We start from the raw sequence: 19,102 nt of genomic DNA on the forward strand, positions 1-19,102 counted from the left end.
ATGTGTTTGGTGCAATTCAAATTTATACTTTCGTAATACCAAAATATGCAGCGTATATGTTGCTGCAAATCAAAGGTCTTTCCAAAACTTCTCTCCTTTTTTTAATTAAGTCTCTCCAAAACTTCTCTGCCCTGTCTTCTCTTTTTTTTTTTTTTTTTCCGGGAAGTTCTACGCGATTGTATAAAACGTTAACCATTCAAAGGATTGATAAGTTTTACAGTTCCGAGGGAGAATCTACGGAAAACCTACTGTCACTTAGCACAGAAAAAGTGTATTTTCGCCCGGGAAAAAGCATATTTTTTAAACGGGATATCCAGGAGAAATTCGGGAATTTTTTTTCCTTGTCCCCGTATACACCCTGGTTAGTGGCACCAGAGTTAGTGTCTAGTCCCCAGCAAATGAGACAGGTGCTGAAATTGAGGTTAGCAAACGAAAAGCTGAAATTCTTAACTCTGTTTTCAAATGTTCATTTACAAAGGAAAACCTGCAAGAATTGCCCCGATTTAATCCTCTGCCATTGAAAAGGTGAATGAAATAAGTATTAGTGTCAGTGATGTTGAGAAAGCTGAGATCGTTAAAGTGGAACAAAGCTCCAGGCCCTGATGGAATCCCTGCCGATTCTGTACTGAATTTGTGTCAGTGTTAGCCCCTTTTCTAACTATAATCTGTCTATAACAAAAAACTGTGCCAATTTCTTGGAAAAAGGCGCAGGTCACACAAGTCTAAAAGAAGGGTAGCAGAAGTGATGCCCAAAACCACCTTCCAATGCCAACCAGCATGAATTTTGAAAACATCGATCATGTGAAATCCAACTTGTGCTTTTCTCACTTGATATACTGAAAGCTATGGAGCAAGATAACCAGTTAGGTGCTGTGTTTCTTGATTTCCAAAAAGCATTTGACTCAGTGCCACACATATGCTTATTATCAAAAGTATGATCACATGGAGTATCAAGTCAAATTTGTGACTAGATTGAGGGCTTTTTGGTAGGGAGGACACATGTTATCTTGTATGGAGAGACATCGTCAAATGTGGAAGTAACTTCAGGTGTGTTCCAGGGAAGTGTGAAAGTACCATTTGAGAGAAGCTGCATGAATATTCAGTCATATCTTGATAAGACTTCAATGTGGTGCAGAGGTTGGCAAGTTGCTCTGAATGTTCAGAAATGTAAACTTTCGCGCTTCACAAAACAATGAAACATAGTCATAGGATATTATAATATCAATGAGTTATTGTTGGAATCAGCCAACTTTTACAGATACTTGGGTGTCACACTTTCACTCCCTGTATTTTACCCCTGCCACCGTCAGACTTTGAAAAATAGTATTCCAGTCAAAATTGTCAAAAGCTTTCTCTAAGTCTTGAAACATAGGTTTACCTTTCATTAAAGTATCTTTTAAGATAAGTCGCAGGATCAGTATTGCCTCACGTGTTCCAGCATTCCTATGGAATCCAAACTGATCTTCCCCGAGGTCGGCTTCTACCAGTTTTTTCCATTCGTCTGTAAAGAATTCGTGTTAGTATTTTGCAGCCGTGACTTATTAAGCTGATAGTTTGGTAATTTTCACATCTGTCAACACCTACTTTCTTTGGGATTGGAATTATTATGTTCTTCTTGAAGTCTGAGGGTATTTTCCCTGTCTTATATATCTTCCTCACCAGATGGTAGTTTTTTGTCAAGGCTCTCTCCCGAGGCTATCAGTATTTCTAATGGAATGTTGTTTACTCCTGAGACATTGTTTCGATTTAGATCTTTCAGTGCTCTGTCAAACTCTGCATGCAGTATAATATCTCCCATTTCATCTTCATCTACATGCTCTTCCATTTCCATAATATTGTCCTCAAGTACATGGCCCTTGTATAGATGCTTTATATACTCCTTCTACCTTTCTGCTTTCTCTTTTTTGCTTAGAACTAGGTTTCCATCTGAGCTCTTGATATTCATGCAAGTGTTTCTTTTCTCCAAAGGTCTCTTTAATTTTCCTGCAGGCAGTATCTATCTTACCCCTAGTGATACATGCCTCTACATCCTTACACTTGGTCTCCAGCCATCCCTGCTCAGCCATTTTGCACTCCCTGTCGATCTCAGTTTTGAGACGTTTGTATTCCTTTTTTCCTGCTTCATTTACTGCAGTTTTATATTTTCTCCTTTCGTCAATTAAATTAAATATTTCTTCAGTTACCCAAGGGTTTCTACTAGTCCTCATCTTTTTACCTATTTGATCCTCTGCTGCCTTCACTATTCCATCTCTCAAAGCTACCCATTCTTCATCTACTGTATTTCTTTCCCCCATTCTTGTCAATTGTTCCCTAATGCTCTCCCTGAAACTCTCCACAACCTCTTGTTTAGTCAGTTTATCCAGGTCCCATCTCCTTAAATTCCCACCTTTTTGCAATTTCTTTGGTTTCAATCAACAATTCATAACGAAAAGTTTGTGGTCAGAGTCCACATGTGCCCATGGAAATGTCTTACAATTTAGAACCTGGTTCCTAAACCTCTTTCTTACCATTATATAATCTGTCTGAAACCTTCCAGTATCTCCAGGCCTCTTCCGTGTATACAACCTTCTTTCATGATTCTTGAACCAACTGCTATGATTGTTATGCTCTGTGCAAAATTCTACCAGGTGGCTTTCTCTTTCATTTATTACCCTCAGTCCATATTCACCTACTATGTTTCCTTCTCTCCCTTTTCCTACTATTGAATTCCAGTCACCCATGACTATTCAGTTTTCATCTCCCTTCACTATCTGAATAATTTCTTTTATCTCATCATACATTTCATCAATCTCCTCGTCATCTGCGGTACTAGTTGGCATATAAACTTGTACTGCTGTGGTAGGCATGTGCTTCATGTCTGTGTTGGCCATAATAATGTGTTCACTATGCTGCTTGTACTAGCTTACCCGCACTCCTGTTTTTTATTCATTATTAAACCTACTCCTGCAAAATCCCTATTTGGTTTTGTATTTATAACCCTGTAGTCACCTGACTAGAAGTCTTGTTCCTCCTGCCACCGTACTTCACTAATTCCCCCTATATTACCTATCTATTTCCCTTTTTAAATTTTCTAACCTACCTGCCTGATTGAGGGATCTGCCCCTTTTCAGGAACCACACATTTGTCTGACCTCTCAACAGATACCCCTCCAAGAGGAATAATTCCAATTCCAAGGAAAGCAGGTGCTGACAAATGTGAATATTACCAAATTATCAGTTTAATAAGTCAGGGTTGCAAGATATTGGCTCGAATTCTCGATGGAAGAATGGAAAAACTGGGAGAAGCCAACCTCAGGGCAGATCAGTTTGAACTCTGGAGAAACATAGGAAAAAGCAACGCAGTACTGACTTTGACTTCTCTTAGCAGATAGGTTAAGGGAAAACTTACATTTATGGCATTTGTAGAACTAAAGAGAGCTTTCAACAATGTTGTCTGGAATACTCCCTTCAAAATTATCTATGTAACATGGGAAGAAGACAGGGAACGTAGTGCCATTTACAACGTTGGTGCAAACTGGATGGCAGCTATGAGTTGAGGGGAATCATAAAAGGGAAGCAGTTATTGAGAAGGGAGGGAGACAGGGTTGTAACCTATCCCAGTGTTTCTCAATCTGTACATTGAGCAAGCAGTGAAGGAAACCGAAGGAAAATTTAGAATAGGAATTAAACTCCAGAGGTGAAGAAAAAATTTGAGATTTGCCGATGGCATTGTAATTCTGTAAGAGACAGCAAAAGACTTTGAAGAGCAGCTGAAAGGAATGGACAGTGTCTTGAAAGTAGGATATCAATGAAAGCAAAACAAGGATAATAGAATGTAATCAGATTAAGTAAGGAGACGATGAGGTAATTAAATTAGAAAGTGAGACACTAAAAGTAGTAGTAGATGAGTTTTGCAATTTGATCCAGCAAAGTAGCAGATGATAGGATTTAAAATGTATACTGGCAATGGCAAGAAAAGTGTGTTAGAAGAAGAACTGTTTGGAAGTGCCCGACCGCGGCTGTGTTCTTTGATTTGGAGAAGGCTTACGACACCTGTTGGAGGGCGGGCATTCTCCGCACCATGCATACATGGGGCCTTCGCGGTCGCCTCCCTCTTTTTTAATGGATCGACAGTTCAGGGTACGTGTGGGTTCTGTCCTGTCAGACACCTTTCGCCGGGAGAATGGGGTGCCACAGGGCTCAGTTTTGAGCGTCGCTCTCTTCGCCATCGCGATCAATCCAATAATGGATTGCCTCCCAGCTGATGTATCAGGCTCCCTTTTCGTGGACGATTTTACCATCTATTGCAGCGCGCAGTGTACACGTGTCCTGGAGCGCTGTCTTCTGCGTTCTCTTGACCGTCTTTACTCCTGGAGTGTCGCCAATGGCTTCCGTTTTTCTGCCGAGAAGACGGTCTGTATTAACTTCTGGCGCTACAAAGAGTTTCTCCCACCGTCCTTACGACTCGGTCCCGTTGCTCTCCCAGTCGTGGAGACAACAAAATTTTTAGGTCTTACATTTGACAGGAAACTTAGCTGGTCTCCACATGTGTCATATTTGGCTGCCCATTGTACCCGTTCTTTAAATGTTCTCCGTGTTCTCAGTGGTATGTCATGGGGAGCGGATCGAACCGTCCTGCTTCGTCTATATCGGTCGATCGTCCGCTCCAAGCTGGATTATGGGAGCTTCGTATACTCCTCTGCACGGCCATCCATCTTACGCCGCCTCAACTCCATACAACATCGGGGTTTACGACTTGCGATCGGAGCGTTTTATACTAGTCCCGTAGAGAGTCTTCATGCTGACGCTGGCGAATTGCCACTCACCTACCGGCGCGATATACTGCTTTGTCGGTATGCCTGTTGGCTACTGTCAATGCCCGACCACCCGTCTTATCGTTCCTTTTTTGACGACTCTCTCGACTGTCAATACGGGTTGTATGTCTCTGCCCTGCTACCCCCTGGAGTTCGCTTTCGTCGCCTCCTTCAACACCTTAATTTTTCACTCCCTGCAACCTTTCGAGTGGGCGAGAGCCACACGCCACCTTGGCTCCAGGCTCAGGTCCTCGTTCACCTTGACCTCAGCTCGCTCCCAAAAGAGGTTACCCCCGGTTCGGTCTACCACTCCCGTTTTGTTGAACTTCGTTCAAAGTTCATCAATATGACCTTCATTTAAACAGATGGCTCAAAGACCAATGACGGGGTCGGGTGTTCTTTTATTGTCGGGGCACAAAGTTTCAAATACCGGCTCCATGGCCATTGTTCGGTCTTCACAGCTGAGCTCTTTGCCCTCTACCAGGCTGTTCTTTACATCTGCCGCCACCGACATTCTGCTTATGTCATCTGCTCCGATTCCCTGAGCGCCATCCAGAGCCTCAGTGATCCGTATCCGGTTCACCCTTTCGTGCACCGGATCCAACGCTCTCTTCAGCAGCTGGTGGACGTCGGTTCTCCGGTTAGCTTTATGTGGGTCCCTGGCCATGTCGGTATCCCTGGGAACGAAGCTGCAGATGCCGCGGCCAAGGCTGCGGTCCTCCAGCCTCGGACAGCTTCTTGTTGTGTCCCTTCATCAGATTGTAGCAGGGTAATTTGTCGGCGCATTTTATCGCTGTGGCATTCCGATTGGGCTGCACTTACAGACAACTAACTTCGGGCCTTGAAACCTCTTCCCGCGGCTTGGATGTCCTCCTCCCGCCCTTCTCGGCGGGAGGAGGTCGTTTTGGCCCGGTTACGCATTGGCCACTGCCGGTTCAGCCATCGCCATTTGCTGACGGCTGCGCCGGCGCCGTTCTGCCCATGTGGGCAATTGCTGACGGTCCGCCACATTTTAATGTCCTGTCCTGATTTTAACACACTGCGTCTAGATCTTAACCTACCATGTACTTTAGAAGCCATTTTAGCGGATGATCCATGAGCAGCTGCTCGTGTTCTTCGTTTTATCAATTTGACACACCTCTCTAAGGACATTTGATGATGCTGTTTTTTAATCCTATGCCTGTCAGTCTGTCTTTTATCGTGTTTTCCCTTTTAGTTGTTGTTTTAAACTTGTACCTCGCGGTGCATTCTTAACGTAGTCAGGGCGCTAATGACCATTGAAGTTGTGCGCCCTAAAACCACAAAAAAAAAAAAAAAAAAAAAAAAAAAAAAGAAAAAGAACTGTTTAACATCGAATATCAATGTGTTAACGAACTCGTTCCTAAAAGGATTTGTTTTTAGTGTAGTCATGTATGGAAGTGAAGCATGGTTTATAAATAGTTTAGACATGAGGAGAGTATTTTGAAATGTTTCTTTAGAAGAATTCTGAAGATAAGATGGATAGGTCATGTAACTAATGAGGAGGTACTGAATAGAAAGATGTAAGTTAATGTAGACGAGTAGGAAAAACAAACCAGTAATGTTATAATACAGCATTAGTAGTGTGCTGCTTCACACAGTCATATCATTTAAATGTCAAGGCATACTTTTGCAAAGTAATATGAAATGGAACAAGCATGTAATAATTGTAGAAGGGAAGGTGAATGGTAGACTTCGGGGAGAATTTTGGGAAAGTGTGATTCTTCTGTAAAGGACACAGCAAATAGGACACTAGGGCAACCTATTCTTAAGTACTGCTCGAGTGTCTGAGATCCACATCAGGTCAGGTGAAAGCAAGACGTCAAAGCAATTAATAGGAGGGCTGTTAGATTTGTTACTGGCAGGTTTGAACAGCATGCAAGTATTGCAGAGATGCTTCACGAACTAAAATTGGAATTCCTGGAGGGAAGGCAACATTTTTGATGAGGAACATTATTGAGAAAATTTAGAGAAGTGGCATTTGAAGCTGGCTGCAGAATGATTCTATTGCTGCTGATGTATATTTTCGCAAGGACTGCACAGATAAGAGAAATCAGAGTTCATATGGAGTCATGTAGACAGTTATTTTCCCTTGCCTAATTTGTGAGTGGAACAGGAAAGGAAGTGACCAGTAGTGGTATGAATCAACTTCCAACAAGACTGAATGGTGGCTTGCAGAATATGTATTTAGATCTAGATACAGAATTAGGAAGATAAGAAATTTGTCGTAAAACTTGACTAATAGAGGGGTTTGACTGATCTGATACTTTCTGAGACAAGAAATCACCAATTTTTGTATTGGAGGGAAGTTGGGCGTGGGGGAAGAAGATAGAGGGAGACTACAGAATTATTATCGCCCTAAATATGTTATGTACAAGGAACTTACATTGCACCAAATAAATTACTCAACAAACTTACCAAATAATGTTACTCAAACTTTTTCTTCGGATATAATTTTAAAAATTTTGTTTTCAGATTCCAGGCTATTTACTGAATTATTGCCCTATTTCATATTAGAATTATAAGGCATTCTTGTAGTGTAAGAATAGGAAAACACCACTTAAGTAAAATCACAATATTAAAAAAAAGTGAAACTTTTACTTTAGTCATGACAATAAAAATTTGTTTAGTTTAAGTTAAATTTTGGTAAGTTGCACTTAGCCATTACCAATTTCTCACGGAAAGAGACCTCCGGTCAGCCCTACATCGCAAGTTCTGCGATGTCTAGAGCTCGGAATGGTCTGTCTAAGCTCCGCATGGTAAAGTCGTCCACGGCCGTATGGAACTCGTCCTTTAGGAGCACGCGTAGGGACTCAGTTGTTCTCTGCCATCTCCGAATTGGACATACGCGGTTTACCCACAGCTATCTCCTTCGCTGTGAGAACCCGCCCAAGTGTCGCTGTGATGCAGGGCTGACAGTGGTCCATCTTCTGATGGACTGCCCCCTTTTAGCCCCCTTGCGGCAGTCCTTTAATTTACCAGCTGCACTTCCTTTAATTCTAGGTGACAATGCCTCTATAGCCGACTCAGTTTTACGTTTTATCCGTGCAGCTGGGTTTTATCACTCACTCTAGTGTGGGCGCTCTCGCATGATTTCTCAGGCTACACCCACTCCAGTGACTTTTGTGATGTGGCTACCAAAATAGTGTCTTTTATGGTTACAAGTTGTGTTGGTACCACTATCAACACTTTCCAGCTGGAGGTTCTTCGTTTGTAGTTGAATGGTTGACCTTTTACCTGATCCATCAACCACTGTAGTTTGTTTTACTCTAGTCAACTATTTGCTCTGCTCCTTTCAAGTGTCCTCTATTTTGTGTTATTGCAGTGTTAATTTTAGTTCTGTACCACTTGCTATTCCCTCCCTCTGGGTGCAGAGGTTACACTTTTACTGTATAGGCCTTTTACAAGTATATCTGTTTGGAACAGGGAACTGATGACATCGATGTTTAGTCCCCATCAAACCCCAAAACCTATATAAATGGTTTTGTGTACTCCAGTTTGCTTTGTGTTGTGCCTACTCAGTGTTTCCGTTCCTTATTTAGAATTAAGTGCAGAGACCAAACTTGGTGTGTCAAAGGATTTGAATAAGACTCACACCACTAGATGGAATCGGTGATCCATATGACTATTACATCAGTTCTGCCTCCCAGGTACACAGAATTTGGTCATAAGTTGCCAGCCCTGTGAAAGGGAGATGTGCCCCCACCCCCACCCTCACCACACCACACTTTTCTTCTCAACTTGCTAAAGTCCTAGTTTGTTTACATTCATGCCCAACTGCCAGAATAACATAAGCGCCGTTAGCAGAGAAATAATGGAGCATGCATAAATAATTCGAACTTTTAATTACATTTTGAGAAGCAAATTAATTAAATTACCAACATTTAAAATTGAAAGCATTTTACTTGGCACACTACACGACTTTGAGAAGACAGCCTCAAAATAATTATAATATTGGAAATCTGTTTGTCACTCCTTGTTTGCAAATAAATTGATCACTGGTGAACTGAAATTTTCAATTTTACACATGAATTACTTTTCACAGGATAGCATTCCCATGGCACTCAGTTGTTCGTCTTTCATAGCCTTTCATAGAAACATTTTAATTTTCTTGAGCATTGCAAAGCATTAATCAGCTTCTGATGTCAGAAAAGGTATTGTGGGTAGCAATTTCAAAACTTTGAGTGTCTCGAAAGTGTCCCAAAGCCCATCCTCTAGAATCAGCAAAAGAAATGGAATTGTGCCAGAAACAGCTCTCAACTCAAGCATAGGATAGAAGACTTGAAGCTCTCTCTTCAACTTTCTTTTCTGCAGAAGTAAAGATGTTTGTGTTATTTTTACATACTTATTATGTCAAATTAGTTGGCTGCAGTGAGGTGTTCCTGTACTGAAAGCAAAATTTTTTATTAGAAAGGATGGCATCACAAACTTATAAAGCATCTCTTCTTTTATAATCGTCAAAAATCCTTTGCTTCTTGGCAGGCACTATTTCATCATTTTCGAAACTAATCTCGTTAATCATAGAGTCAATGCCATTCCTTATGTTTTGCATTACTGCTTCAAAGTTCTGAATATATTGTTTTGCTTTAGTCCTTTCAGTTACCTTCTTTTGAAACTGATTTAAAGGTATGTCCACATGAGGCATTAGCTTCTGGAAAATGATGGCCAGAAAATGAATTCCTTATCTTACGGTCTTCTTTTGTGCGAACTAGCTTTCTCAGTAGTAGAGAATATAGTCTTCTACTCTCACTGGTTTCAGTGGCTTCCCAGACAGTAATAAGGTCTTCCCTATTTCCATAAGCATCCTTTACTACTTGCAAATGCTAATTCCATCTCATTACTGACACACGGGGCAAACTTTTCTAAATCATGCTATCCATTACTTTTGATCTCTGTGGCAAATTGAAAAGAAAGAAGAAATACCTGAAAGATGTGCTAAAAAGATGTGGTCATTGCGATTAACAGAGGCTGCTGTAGACATAATAATGTTAAACTGGTGCACAAAACAGTGACTGTAGTTGGCATTTGAGTATTTGTCTTAGTTTATGTACCACATTTGACTTGCTAGTCATAATGTTTGCACTAACATAGTTCTGAGCTATTAGTTTTACGTAGTCGCTGCCAGCTAAGAGTTCAGTTGATTAACCAAAGTTCCAAAATCATTCAGTGGGTTTTTGCCTAAATCGTTAAATGGTTTTTCCCTCAACAATATATCAGAAAGCAGTAATCAACTGAAATTCGTAACATGCATCTGTGGTTTCATCTACGATTATTGCAACATAATTGGCATGTTCTATTTATGAACTTCCTCATGGTACAATCCCAAGATGAATTGCAGTAGTTCATTCCAAACAGTCTTAGAAATGCCTTTGAACGCTGGTACCTGACTGAGATGAACTTGAAGATCTTTGTCCAGTTCTGCGCTAAATTTAATTGGCTCACAAAAATATTTTGAGACATCAGATTCATTGTGGCCCCAGAGAACCAGTTCCAAAGTGCCATAGAACCAAATACAGTTTACAATTAAATTTAATATATATCTGTTCTTTTCCACTTGTTTGTTGTGGCTGTCAGTTGTTTGGACAGAACCATATTATCAAACATGACAAACATAAACAGAAATACTACACTGTTGTGGTGAACACACAAGTTTCTTCTTCTGTACCAATAGCCCTGCTGTGGTGAAACATGCAAATATCAAAATAAAGCCTCTTACTTTTAAAATCCAAAACCATACCTGTATTAGAGTTACATGCAGCTATTAATAATGATATTTAAGTATGTGATTTCTGTATTTGATGAATTATGCATTAATTTATGTTTCCAAATGTATTAGCATTAACTTGCAGAAAGAGTGTAGCACTGGATTACAGAAAGTTTGAGCCTGGAATGTATTTTAACATTGTTGCTGGATGGCAGAATCATGCTTCTGTATACTCGGGCCACTGAAACTTTGTGCTTGACACATGGGTTTCAGGTTGGCAGTGTAGCAGTTTAACAAAAGAAAGAGAAGTGCTAGGCATGGGGGGTGAACCAGTCCGCATGTAGCAATAGCTTCCAGTCGTGATATCAAGGCTCCCATGTCCCCGACTTTTATTTGTGTGAACATAAAAAATGTGGTTGGTTTCTACCTTGTGTTTTATTGTACTGTGATGCAGGAATTCTGATATGTGGAAAATGCGACAGAAAATAGTTCATTCGCTTAGTGACAATCCTTTGCAACGAGGTGTGCCGCTAAACATTCAGGTACTGGAGTTATTTTGGAGAACTCGTGAGTTTTATTGGCAGGAGAAAGAAAACATTAGTATTTATGGACAGCTATAAGTTCCTGCCAATAAAGTAGTGGAACATTCCTTGAAAAGTCTTAGAATTAGTGCAAGGACAGTAATAGGAGTGTGTTACTGCAAAAGTTGAGGGCACCTCAAACAGATAATGTATTTCTATCAACTTCTGAAAAGAAGAGAAAGCAGCCTCACTCGGTCACCAACTTAGATTCTTTCCAGGCAACACAGTTTGCAGGCATATTTATGCTTACTGCAGCGGGAAATGGTATCCTACCACTGTTAAAGTTGCTAGTTTTGAAAAGAAAGTTACCTTTTCAGGCTTTGGTAAATGTCACTCAAAATTATGCTGAAAAATATGGGTTTCTATTACAAATCGCTAGACGGACACAGTCCTGTTAGAAAAGACACATATTGTAATGGCTCAACATATTCTTGCGCAGAATTGTGGACAAAGATATTCATTCAATAATGTGGATGATTAGATAAAACATGGGTTAATGCCAGGGATGGCGTCAGCAAATGCTGGATGGACGACACTCAAAGCAGTAGTGGTCTTTGTCCAATGGGAAGACAAGCAAGATTGTGGTGCTTACAGGTTCTCCCAGTGGCTTTGTTCCCGCTGCACTTTGTTTTTTGGTCCAAGAAGACGGGTGATTACCATGAAGACATGGACCAAACAAGATTTGTTGAGTGGTTAGGAACCTTTTAAAACAGTTTCTGTCTCTACAGCCGTTGTAATGGGCAGTGCTCCGTATCTTTCAGTGATTCTGAACAGAGCCTGAACCACAGATGATTGTAAAGAACTTACGGTGCAGTTTAAGTTAAAATGAACGGTCGAGATAGCAATAATATTTGTTCATTAACTGGTTTCGGCTTATGTGCATGCCATCTTCAGAATTTTTGGCCCCCTGTGACTGGTGCTGGCAGCTCTTCGGATTTTTCGTGATATGATCGTGGTATTGCAAGAAATCAGAGGAGCCGCCAGCACCAGCCATAGGGGGCCAAAAATTCTGAAGATGGCTTGTACACAAGACGAAACTGGTTAATAAACAAAAGTTATTGCGATTCCGATCATTCATTTTAACTTAAATATAGTATCAGGCCGCTGCTCTCTGTAGACTATTGTCAAAATTTATTAGGGTGTATAGGTTACAGGTGTGAAACATTTGTTATATTCGCTTGTTAAAGAAAATACGCCCAATGTGCCTGTATGTGTATTAGACAAAATCGTCAAGGAGTAGCATCACACTGTAGTAAGGCTGCCACCATATCGCTGCCATTTCAACCACATTGAGACAGTATGGAGAAATGTGAAGACAAGACATCAGGAACGAGTCCTTTACAGCAACAGAGGTGGAAAGGTTGTTATGTGAAGCTCATAAGACTCTGGATGCAGCCTTGTGGAAGGAAAGATCAGACGGATCAAGAAACTTATTTGAGCAGCACAAACAGTGGAAGGCATCGTCAGTGACCATGAACAACTAATGATTTACAGTGGTGGAGGTGATGGTGATAACTGTTTTGGTGCTGATTCTATTGATAACGGAGAGCTTGATGGAATTGCACCATTGTTGCCATAAATTGGTGGTGATAGGTTATAAATATTGCATGATTGTCATTTTAAAATCTAGAGTGTGAAGTTACATTTCGGAGCGAATGTTTTCAAAATCTTGGTGAAGAATGTGGTTCAGTTTTTGAAATACTGGGTGGTATGAATTACAATAGCACTCCTTTGTGGACAGTGATTGTGTGTGTCTCTGTCTCTCTCTCTCTCTCTCTCTCTCTCTCTCTCTCTCTCTCTCTCTCTCTCTCTCTCTCTCTCTCGTCTGTCTGCCTCTTATTCCTTTGCCCACCAAACCTATGTAGTACCCTTGCCCCTTCGTACTTCACCTCTGCTCCCAGGTGTGCGCCCCAAGGCTCATGTCCTTGCAGTAGACACAGAGAACCAACACCACTCCCAAACATCCTTCCCACTGCCATCTACTGTTGTCCTGTCTCACACATCTTCCACCCAATTAAAGGCAGGGTTTTCTGAAAAAGCAGCCATGGTATTTACAAACATAGCTGAACTACCGCTCCACTTTCTTCATCAGCGTGATAACTAACAAGCTGTCTACATGAATGGCCACTGCTAAGCTGTTGCCAAGTCACATCTAGAACATTTAGTTGCTGAACATGGTGCCCAAAATGATGTGCTTTACTTTAATGACTGCTCCACAGCCTGTGCCATGTGGATTCTTCCTACTGACATCAGCTTCTCTTATTACACAGATGGGAACTCTCCCTACAATATATCATCCCATAACCCTTCTTGGCTTCAATCTTTGCTAGTCCACATCCTCCTCCACCTACACATGATGTACCTGCTCCCACTCCAGTACTACACATGACTTCTATCCCACCCATGAATCTACTAGTGTTTCCCCCCCCCCCCCCCCCCCCCCCCCCCCACCTCTCCTCCTTGGCTCTGTGTGATGAGTAGCAATCTATCCTTCCATATTTTTGTAGTTCCAAATGTCACTTAGGGTTTACAGTAACATGTTCCATGTAGCCTTTGTATTTACGCCACAATGGTGTGGAAGTAACCAATTTGTTAGCTAAACTTGTGTTTAAATATGTTTGTTAACCAAATTTGTACTTAAATATTGTTGCTTTCTGACTGTAAACAGGTGAATTCGCCCCGTCCAAAATTTATCATTGGTGTAGCATCCTTTTATGTCGAAAGTTAAATATGCTTCCTATATAAAAATGTTAATTGCAGAAAAGAAAATAATTTTTTAACCACATTACTAACTATATCATATGTTGCTGTATGTGTTCTGGGATCAATACTTCTATTACATGCATAAATAACTAATTTTGCTTTGTTTATGAAATGGAAGGTCATTTATGTATAAGAAATGACAGTAGCCTTAAAATTGAACATTGTGAGGCTTTATTATCTTTTTCATTTATCATAAAACTATCCCCTTTTCTAAAATTGTTAAATTATTTGACTATTGAGTTAGGAATGTACTGTAGAGAAACAGAAGATTGTCAGAAAGAATTATTTATAGTACCTTCCTTCCGTTCTTTCTTTCTTCCTTCCTGTCATTTTTTCCATCATGTTAACTGAGTATGTATTAAAGTCATTGATTATTTTACTGCCTCATTGCTGGCACGATTGTTAAAAGTTAATTTTTCTCTTGCAGGACTGGACAGTAATGCTTTGGGATCTGAATGAAGAAAAGCACTTGTATACTCTGGAGCATAAGAGCATCATCAATGCACTTTGTTTCTCTCCAAATCGATACTGGTTGTGTGCTGCTACTGGGCCTTCAATCAAAATTTGGGTCAGTATCTTTGCAGTTGTTAATTTACTGACAATGAGACATAAGCTAAGGTGTTCTTCACTCTTGTGACATTACATATTATGACTTAAAATATAAGCAAAAGTGAGGAAAGGCATCTATTCTCTGTAGCCAGTCGATATGTCTTGCACACATTTCTAGTTTGTGGGCTATCATTATGCCTAGTTAAAGTATATGCATGCCCACAAAGTAAGGGTTTCCGTTTATGGGCATGCTTAAACTAGAAAAGAATAGTAGCTCGAAAGCTAGTAGTATGTCTGTGCATTGCAGACCAATCCTCTGCAAGACAGTGGTTACGTTTAACAATTTTCATTGTTTGTCACCCAGATATTGTCTTATTGTAATAAATTAAAATTACCTTAAAGTACTATTCCATTAATCTATTTACAAGGCAACCAACTGTACATCCAGCAGGTCTCTCTCTGGTCCACAGGGTTACCACAAGTTTGGGAAACAGAGAATTTCAAATATGTCATGGAAATAACAGGGAAATTTGAAAAAGGCATTGGAAAAATCTCATTTTTGTCTCGATACATAAAACAGTTTGTTTACTGAGATGTCTCATGCATAGCTACCAGCTGGGTGCAGTTGAGTACGTGCACCACTTCCCTACTCCCTCATTGTTACTGCTTCTCCCCTTCCTACCCCTCCCCTCAGCTTGCAGTAATTCCCGCCACCACTTCTTGCCACTAGCCTAGCAGCTGCCGACGAGAGGCAGGGAGGTGGAAGGAATGGTGTGTTTCGATCTGATTCTCAGAGACTGTTGACACAGCAGCCAGAGATGCCAGTCATGTATGCATGAGTTGTGTTTGAGTGACTGTGAATGTGTGTATGCTCTTTGTTTTCCGACAAAGGCTATGGCCGAAAATTTAGTTGTGAGAGTGTGAATCTTTTCTAGGTGTCTGTCTGCGGCACAGTGATCATCTTTACAGTGAGTTGATATCTATCATCATTAGTATTGATTCTCAGAGTATTTGTGCAATTTATCTGTTGCTTGGATTGATCAATGCAGTCTCATTTCACCAACATGGTGTCTGTGACACGTGAATAGCAGGCCACATGAGTGGACTTCCACGACGGGCCAAAACCACAGGTCATTCCTGTGGTTATCCCTAATGGATTGGACCTGCCGATCAGAAGCACATCATTTCCGACTAATGTGCAAGCTGTACCTATTGGGTCTAGTCTCACCAATCTGCCTGCAGTCATGGTCTGTTTGTGTGGGCATAATGCAGCAGATTTTTACGGTTTATCCAAGGACCGAGGACTGCAGTGCACCTTGGCAGGCCAGAGGCCACGGACGGTGGATTTGAGGAATTGCAACTGTCTCATTGCAAGCACATCGTTCAGTGCGGCATTTTATAGACATTATTTAATCTGGTACATTTTGACACTTAATAATTTGTGTGTTAGAAAGTGTGGGCAGTAAGAGGAAGATAATTGAGGAAGTTGCTCGAGGTTTTTTATGCTATGTACTCGTGTATGTCTCTAAAGGAAAATCGCACAATACCTGTAAAATAATAGACATAACACAGTGACTAATAACTGGCAATAACAAACGTAGTAGAACCAACATTTTATTAATGGTCACCTACAGTGTTGGTTTGCACAACTCTTCCCTGCCTTACACTCTTCTTTCAAGAGGCCATCATCTTTTTTGTGAGGTTGTTTCTGAAACCAGTGAAGGTATTTTAAATCTGTCTTCTGACTCCAAGGAAACGTGTTTTTGTCACAAATGTGTTCTATTTTATTGAAATAAAATAGCAGTAGCCTTAATGAAACATACATACCATTTGCCTTGCTTTCTCCATCTAAAAGTTGTTCATTACAAAAAACATTGATGTTAGTACTTAAGATTTTTGTTCACACAGGAGAGAAATCTACGATAGAGCCTCAGCGTTTGTAGCATCTTTTTCCCTTCCGTGCTGCATGTCTATCCTCTTGCTATTCTTTCTCCCATCCTTTGTTGAACATGTCTGGGGTGCTCTTCTGAATGTTATGTTCCACACTGTCTGTAGTAGACATAAGAACAGTCTCACCACTCCCCCCAGGGGGTCCACAACTCTTTTGTGGACACGTGCGTAGCGAGCACGGGACCCCGAGCTAATGTGGCCCTCCTTCCATTCCGGGCTGCATACCTTCCCTTCCCTTTCCGCATCCCTCCCCGTCCCCCATCTTCGCCCCCCCCCCCCTCACCTCTGGCTCTTTCCTTCCCTTTCTCCCCCTCTGGGAGTATGGTTTGTGCCTACGTCCGGAGACGGACGCTCGAAACTGTTCCAAATTCCTTTCTTTCTACACTTACAAGTCCTCGTCCTTCCTCTGTCCTTCTCTTTTCCTTCCCTCTTCTCCTTGCCCTTTTCTCCGCTGCGGCGTTTGAGACCCCCTCTTCTTTCCTTTCCCTTTCTCTTTTTTCCTCCCTGTGCGTGTCTGAAGGCCGACCCACGCACTTCCATGCGTAGCCGGTGACGGGGTAACGCGTAATTCCCCGCCCCGGGTAGACAGGTAGGACACGTACGTACCCCCTGGTAACGGCCAGGCCCAAGGAGGGGTGATTACCCGAGCTGATACCTTCCGAAAGTGCCGATTGGTCCCTCCGTCCGTTTGTCGGGAGGTGTGACCTGAGGTGTGAACAATCACCTAAGGCGGGTGTGCCCTCGGTGAGGGCCCCCACAAGGGAGGAGCGCGCCATCGGAGATGCCGGTAATCATGGGGGATTCTTCCGCAATGGTTTCCTCACCTTCCACTATGTCTGCTCACAAACGTAAGTTCACTGAGTCTCAGCCACAGACGGTTCTTCCATCGTTGCCACAGTTCCTTGTTGTTTCTCGGTCTGACGAAGGTCACGACTTTTCCACGGTCAACCCTTTCATTATTCAGAAAGGTGTCGACGCAATTGCGGGTCCTGTAAAGTCTTGTTCCAGATTACGGAATGGCACCCTGTTGTTAGAAACACACAGTGCCCTCCAGGCTCAAAAATTGCTGCGTACTTCTCTGCTCCACACCTTCCCTGTCCGGGTGGAACCGCACCGTATCTTAAATTCCTCGCATGGAGTCGTTTATACACGCTCCCTCGATGGATTGTCTGACGAAGAAATTCAGCACTACCTGTCTGACCAGGGCGTCACGGCTGTTCATCGGGTTATGAAAAGGGTTGACTCGAACATCATTCCAACCCGCACTGTCTTCTTGACATTTGACAAAGTTCAACTCCCATCAAAAATCAAAGCAGGCTATGAGATAATTTCCGTTCGCCCTTATGTCCCAAACCCTACCAACCTATGGATCAGGATCTTCTGCCTTCGACTGAATGCCATTCCATGCTGTCGGTCGCAAGCTCTGAGCAGTCGTTGAGTTGACAGCACCCTTGGTCACGTTCCTCCATTTCCTGTTCACCTTATGTCCATTATCCACTGGAATGTCCGCGGCATTCGAGCCAATCGGGATGAATTGTCGATCCTCTTACGATCCTACTTGCCGGTCATCTTCTGTCTTCAGGAAACAAAGCTGCGTCCACATGACCGCTTTGTTCTCCCTCATTTTCAGTCCGTCCGATATGACCTCCACTCTGTTGAAGGCACTCCTGCCCATGGAGGACTCATGATTCTGCTCCATGATACTCTCCATTATCACCCAATCCCCTTAAACACTTCCTTCCAAGCTGTCGCCGTCCGTCTTTCCCTTTCTGGATACACGTTCTCTCTTTGTACGGTATACATTCCATCGTCTACACCAATGGCACGAGCTGATCTCCTTCATCTTCTTGATCAGCTTCCACCCCCCTATTTGCTGGTTGGGGACTTCAATGCCCACCACCCGCTTTGGGGATCTCCGCATCCTTGTCCACGTGGCTCACTATTGCTAGACGTCTTCCACCAAGCGGATCTAGTCTGCCTCAACACTGGGGTCCCCACATTTTTGTCTGCCTCCACTACAAATTTATCTCATTTGGACCTTGCGGTCGGTACTGTTCCGCTAGCTCGGCGCTTCGAATGGTTCGCCCTTGATGATACACACTCGAGTGACCACTCTCCATGTGTTCTTAGACTGCAGCCTCAACTGCCATATATGCGCTCGCGACGCTGGAAGTTTGCCCAAGCCGATTGGACACTTTTTTCGTCTCTAGTGACATTCGATGACCGTCGCTTTCCCAGCGTCGACGATGAGGTCACACATGTTACCGACGTTATTCTTACAGCTGCGGAACGTTCAATACCACGCACCTCAGAATTGCCCCGGCGCCCCCCAGTTCCTTGGTGGAACGAGGCATGCCGTGACGCAATACGTGAGCGGCGACGTGCTCTTCGCATTTTCCGTGACCATCCAACTTTGGCCAACTGTATCCGATATAAGCAGCTCCGTGCACGATGCCTTCGCGTCATCCGCGATAGCAAGAAGGAAAGCTGGAAATTCTTTATTAGCTCATTTAACACCTTCACTCCCTCCTCGGAAGTTTGGAGTCGGCTTCGACGGTTCTCAGGCGCGCCTAGTTTCTCCCCGGTCTCTGGGCTCACTGTCGCGCATGATACCTTAGTGGACCCCGTCGCAATTTCTAACTCATTGGGTCAGCACTTTGCTGAGATTACGAGTTCTTCAAATTACCCGCCAGCATTTCTCCCGAAGAAACGTGCAGCGGAAGTGCGACAGCTTGCTTTCTCCTC

At 42.4% G+C, this 19,102-nt stretch overlaps 1 protein-coding gene across 1 annotated transcript in view; it reads left to right on the forward strand.

Moving 5' to 3' along the window:
* The window catches only part of LOC126458370 (guanine nucleotide-binding protein subunit beta-2-like 1), a 102,035-nt gene that overhangs the window by 62,748 nt on the left and 20,185 nt on the right, over positions 1-19,102 (forward strand). The window contains exon 6 of the mRNA XM_050095344.1: positions 14,286-14,426. Within this exon, the coding sequence (XP_049951301.1) occupies positions 14,286-14,426 (141 nt within the window). The remainder of the gene's footprint in view (positions 1-14,285; positions 14,427-19,102) is intronic.

The sequence above is a fragment of the Schistocerca serialis genome, chromosome 2 (assembly GCF_023864345.2).
Source record: "Schistocerca serialis cubense isolate TAMUIC-IGC-003099 chromosome 2, iqSchSeri2.2, whole genome shotgun sequence".
Lineage (NCBI taxonomy): Eukaryota > Metazoa > Arthropoda > Insecta > Orthoptera > Acrididae > Schistocerca > Schistocerca serialis.